This window comes from Garra rufa, chromosome 2 (genome assembly GCF_049309525.1).
Source record: "Garra rufa chromosome 2, GarRuf1.0, whole genome shotgun sequence".
In the NCBI taxonomy this organism is placed as follows: Eukaryota; Metazoa; Chordata; class Actinopteri; order Cypriniformes; family Cyprinidae; genus Garra; species Garra rufa.
The window spans coordinates 33,540,102-33,546,101 of record NC_133362.1 but is presented as its reverse complement, the minus strand read 5'-3'; the positions used below and the strand labels follow the sequence as shown (position 1 = coordinate 33,546,101).

Here is a 6,000-nt window from a genome sequence, read left to right as displayed (position 1 = left end):
TAGCAAGGATGCTTTAAAAAAAAAGTAAAATTACAAAAAAGTAATGTTACAAATGATTTCTATTTCAGATAAATGCTGTTTTTCTGAACTGAAAAACCTGAAAAAATGATATTACGCTGTTTTCAATATAATAATAATAATAATAATAATAGTAAACTGTAATATTAAAATAGAAAACAGTTATTTTAAATAGTAAAAGTATTTCAGAATTTTACTGTTTTTGCTGTACTTTGTATAAAATAAATGCAGGCTTGGTGAGCAGAAGAGACTTCTTTAAAACCATTAAAAATCTTACTGTTCAAAAACTTTTGGTTAGTAGTGTATGATTATATTATATTTAAATTTAGAATTTCCTTTTTTTATTTGTAAAGATATATGGTGGAGAACCATTTGATTAGCAGTGTTGGGGAAAGCTTTTAAAAGTAATGCACAGGGGCGCCGCGCGCAATTTTGGGCCCTATGACAAAATATGAAGTTGGGCCCCCCTACTACACCAAAGCAGATCTCTGGGGGCCCCTAAAGGGCGTGAGCCCTTAGAATTGTCCTAACTTTCCCCCCTTAGCGGCGCCCCTGGTAATGCATTACAATATTGCTGTAGTCCATAAAAATGTAACTAATTGTGTTACTTAGTTACTTTTTATGGAAAGTAATACATAACATCACTTTTGCGTTACTTTTGTAACTTTTTGTAACTTTATGGCAAACGCTCTTTCACCAAAAGTGAAATTAATTGTTATTAGTGCCTTTGCATCCACACTTACTCCCATTTTTTTTTTTTTTCAAAACAGGGACAGAAGAGCTGTCAGTGAATAAATTAGAAAACAATGTAACTTGAGTTACAAAAAGTGAAAAAGTACCTCAGCTTTTATCTTGTAAATTTAAAAGTAATGCGTTACTTTACTAGTTACTTGAAGAAGTAATCTGATTACTTAACTCACATTACTTGTAATGCATTAGCCCCAACACTGTTGATTATTGACCTAAAATAATTCAAAATTTGTTTGAAATTTTTTTGGTCCTACATTACACCAAGTTCAAATGGTGGTCTCAGACTTGTTGACGCCACTGTAGTGTTAAATGGACGAAGATTATTAACCCACTATGACTTGAGAGATCCAAACATATAGTAATGTTGATGGTGTGGGATGAAATATTTTAGTAATAAAATGTGCTGCAGCAGACTGACCCTGCAACCATTGAGTTGGAGCCTCTTCTGTTCTCAACGTGGGATTTGGAGAGTTGCGTCTGATATCAGGAAAGCTCCGAAACTCATATTGAGATGCTGTGTACATCTGCTGATCTAAGGGAAACAGTGTCAAAATATATGTAAACAATCTTAAAGATTTTAATACTGTTAATATCATATGACTGTTTTTAAGGGCATGATGTATAATGCAAAAAGATTTATTGACACCATACCAATCAACAGGCCAGTGTAGCCCTTGGTGGGGTCATATGGACATTTTTCTCGACCCTCCTCGAAGGCTGATGAGATCTTAAACTCCCTGCCATCCTGGAAAACACAACAAAATTATTTGTACAGTCCTACACTCCCAGTCAAAAGTTTTTGAACAGTAAGATTTTTAATGTTTTTTAAAGAAGTCTCTTCTGCTCACAAAGCCTGCATTTATTTGATTTAAAGTACAGCAAAAAGAGTACAATTTTGAAATATTTTTACTATTTAAAATAACTTTATTCCTGTGATTTCAAAGCTAATTTTTAGCATCAGTCACATGATCCTTCAGAAATCATTCTAATATTCAGATTTGCTGCTCAAAAAACATTTTTTTATTATTATTATTATGTTGAAAACAGGTGAACATTATTTTTCAGCTTTCTTTGAAAGAACAGCATTTATTTGAAAATCTTTTGTAACATTATAAATGTCTTTATCATCACTTTTGATCAATTTAAAGCATCCTTGCTAAATAAAAGTATTCATTTTTACATTATTTACATTATACTCACTCCAAGCTTTTGAATGGTATAGTGTATAATGTTGCAAAAGCTTTTCATTTCTGAGAAATGCTGATCTTTGGATCTTTTTATTCATCAAAGAATCCAGTTTTTTGCTGTACTTTGGATCAAATAAATGCAGGCTTGGTGAACAGAGGAGACTTTAAAAAACATTAAAAATATCACTGTTCAAAAACTTTTGACTGGTAGTGTACATATAAAGGTTCTCATCCTAAAGTAAGATCTCTCATTGTTAAGAGGCATAAAAAGCAGTCATCCCAGTTACTTACAATGTACGCACACAGAGGGCTGAAAGCATGTGTGCCACAAGTGTACAAGTGTGTGCTGTTGAACCTCTGCAGGAATCGTATGTGGTTGTAGCACTCTGTCTGTAAGCGGGGAATACATCTACGTCAGTATATGAACTAGAGATGATAACACAATAGATGGAGATCGTGACTTGCCTTGTTATCTTTCCCTTTGTTCAAGCATTGTTGCTTCTGATCGTCTGATGCCTCCCAGTCAATCTGTCCAAGTACAAGATTAACAAGAATTCTTGAACTGTCAAGACTTGTAAAAATACTTTCCTGGCACAGAAACTTCCTGCTCCGGTTTGCAGTGCCAAATTGTACCAACTGGTGTTTGTAAACAACTCTCACATTAACTTACTTTGTACATAAATAGTGAAACAAAATCTGAGTTTTAAGCTAAAATTTTAGGATACTGCAACACATAATTTGACACATAATTTTGCAGTGCTAAAGCAAAATGTTCTTAAAATACTGTTAAAATACTGTTTTATTCTATTCCCTGCGTGAATGACCTCTTACATAGCACGTCACTGAGATATTTTCAAATTCCTGCATTTTTTAAAAAAGTATGAAGTTTGCATAAACCAAAAATAGACACCTAACACTGAAATTATTCACATAACATTTGAATGGAGTCTGCATCTTAAGCGGTTTTTGCTGAATTAATTGCAGAATTTTGTGGAGTGGAGGAAGAATAAAAATAGGATATTTCAGGAATATCAATACAGTTCTGCCTGGCAGGCTCTGTAATTAAGTGCTGATGTGTTTGTCAGTACGTACGGTCTGCAGAAAGCTGCTGGAGATGTCACTAGCCTGCAGGGCATATAAAGCCCCTCTAGCTCCCACGTACAGCACACCAGCCTCCTCCTCCAGCAGCAATAAACTGTAGTTCAATGTCGAGCCTCTGAAACGCCTGAGGCCCATCAGCCCTGGAAACACACAGGATAGACCAGTTAAAGAAATATTTTATCCATAAAAGGATCCGTAAACGCTTCACTAAGGTCTGTGGGCGCTTGGTGTTGTGAAGATGTGCTGTTTCCTGTGTCAGTGAGCCCATGTTTAATTTATTGACATTCAGCTTCAGCTTCCCTTTTCCAAATCTTTAAATTAACATGTATACTGTAACATAAAGACACCTACATTTGCTTCAAGGAAAATTAAAGGATTAGTTTACTTTCAGAATTAAAATTTCCTCACCGTATGTCATCCAAGATGTTCGTGTCTTTCTTTCTTCAGTCAAAAAAACATTTTTGAGGAAAAACATTCAAGGATTTTTCTCCATATAGTGAACTTCAATGAAGATCAGCGGGTTGAAGGTCCAACTTGCAGCCTCAAAAGGGCACTACGCCGATGAATAAGGGTTTTATCTAGTGAAACAATTGGTCTCTTTCTAAAAGAAATAAAAATGTATATACTTCTCAACCACAAATGCTCGTCTTGCACCAGTCCGGCCTTACGCATTACGTAATCATGTTGGAAAGGTCACGCATGATTGTAGGCAAAAGTACCGATCCAGTGTTTACAAAGTGAACGTGCAAAAAAAAGTAAAAATGATGTTGGACAATTTCGAAGTTGGAGGAGTGTACTGGATGAAGATCTAACCTTTCCAACGTGATTACGTAATGTGTGACACGCATCATAGAGCTAGTGCAAGATGAGCATTTGTGGGTAAATAGTACATAATTTTGAAAGAAAAATGGCCGATCGTTTTGCTAAAAAAGACCCTTATTCCTAGGCAGGGATCGTGTAGAACCTTTTGAAGCTGCATTGAAACGTCAATTTTCCTTCAACCCGATCACCATTGAAGTCCACTATATGGAGAAAAATCTGAAAAAAGAAAAAAGACACGGGGGTGAGCAAATTATTAAGAAATTTTTGATTCTGAAAGTGAACCAATCCTTTAGTGTTTTATATTGTATTCATATTTTAAATGAGGCTTTACTGTTTTTCAGTGACTGCATGTTATAAGTAATTGCCTTGATTCTTAAGTACTTTCTGGCATGTTTTTGTTTCAGTAGCCTTCCCTTTTTTGAATGAATAATTACTAGATATTAGTGCTGGGCGTGTATTAACACACCATTAATTGTTTAACTGGGCAAAAAAAAAAAAACTGTAAATAGCCATTAACAGAAGCCACGCTGTAGACGAACGCAAATAGAATTACGAGCCAAACTCACTTCACCATGCGTGAAATATTGGAAGAAAATCCTAAATACTCAATTGGGGGTTATTGAGGGTTTATATGAATGTATCTCAGTTGGGAATTTACTGTCTTCAGTAAAGTGTAGATGGTATTTTCTTTAAGCCTATGGGTGAGACTAAGGGTGAGGTTCATTATCCGCTATAGAGAAATAACAAGAAAAATAACAATGTGCAGTAAACAGTTAAACTGTTTGAAGTACAAACCAGTGTGTTCATAATTAAGATAATACATTAAAATAATATGGTAAGACACACCAATTTGCAATATCAAGTAGCTAAAATAGCTGGATGAGCCCAGAAGGCAGAACCATGAAATTTTTATTTGTACATTTTTAAGGTCTAACAAGAAGAAAAGGTGGAAAGGTGCAAGGTGCAAACGTGCAGAAGGTAATTACACACCTTCTGCACGTTTGGTATGTTTTATGTTGCAGCCTTATGTTAAACTGCTTTAAATTACTTTTTTTCCCACATCAATCTACATCTCATACACCATAATGACAAAGCACAAAACAGGTTTGTAACAACTTTGCAAATTTATTAGAAATAAAAAAACTGAAAAGATCCCGTTGCATAAGTATTCATACCCTTTTCTGGGACACTCGAAATTTAGCTCAGGAGCATTCATATTGCTTCTAGATGTTTTTACTCTTTGAGTGGAGTTAAACTGTGGCAAATTAATTTGAATGAGTATGATTTAGAAAGGCACACACCTCTCAGAAAAGATCTAACAGCTGAAAATGCATATCAGAGCAAAAACCAAGTCCTGAGGTCAAGATAACTGCCTGTAGAGCTCAGTGACAGACTTGCGTTAAGGCAATGATCTAGGGAAGAGTTCAGGAAAAAATCTGCTGCATTAAAGGTTCACAGAAGCATGTAGCCTCCATTATCCATAATGGAAGACGATTAGAACAACTAGGACTCTAGAAAAGGTCTGCCAGCCCCCATCCAATCTGACAGAGATTGAGAGGTGAAAAGGTGAGGCAAAGAATGGCAGATAATTGCCAAATGCAGATGTGCAAAGCTTGTCACATCATACCCAAAAAGACTTGAGGCTGTAAAGGGTGCTTCTACTATGTACTGAGTTAAGGGTATGAATACTTAAGCAATGTACTTATTTCAGTGCTTTATTTTTAATAAATGTGTAAAATTTGCAAATCTGGTTTTTGCTTTGTCATTATTATGGTGTATGGAGTGTAAATTGATGTTGGGAAAAACTAATTTAAAGCAGTTTAACATAATGCTGCAACAAAACGTAAAAGTTGCAGACACAGTGAACTTGCTGTTGTGTATATAGACCGGCTTTGACTATTCCAGTATGGCGACAGTGTATGTATAGCTGCCCATAGAAACAGCTGCAAACAGGGCATCTATGGATCTAGTGGGGAAGCTTGTCAGGCCTAGCAACAGTAACCAAAGAGACGGGCTTATTTAAGGGTCAATCTGCCTGTTGTTTTCATGTTTCCAGGTTCGTGTCTAAGGTGCCCTGCAGAGGAGGCAAGACAATACACCACATGCTGCCATTACTCTCTGC

The 6,000-nt window shown here is 35.7% G+C and overlaps 1 protein-coding gene across 1 annotated transcript in view; it reads right to left on the bottom strand.

Annotated features, from left to right (window-relative positions):
* Nucleotides 1-6,000, bottom strand: part of sema4ga (sema domain, immunoglobulin domain (Ig), transmembrane domain (TM) and short cytoplasmic domain, (semaphorin) 4Ga) — a 55,139-nt gene that overhangs the window by 23,921 nt on the left and 25,218 nt on the right. Inside the window, exons 3-7 of the mRNA XM_073834135.1 lie at nucleotides 3,048-3,196; nucleotides 2,417-2,483; nucleotides 2,247-2,341; nucleotides 1,420-1,513; nucleotides 1,187-1,300 (exon numbers count right to left, since the gene is read on the bottom strand). Coding sequence (XP_073690236.1) covers nucleotides 1,187-1,300; nucleotides 1,420-1,513; nucleotides 2,247-2,341; nucleotides 2,417-2,483; nucleotides 3,048-3,196 — 519 coding nt within the window. The remainder of the gene's footprint in view (nucleotides 1-1,186; nucleotides 1,301-1,419; nucleotides 1,514-2,246; nucleotides 2,342-2,416; nucleotides 2,484-3,047; nucleotides 3,197-6,000) is intronic.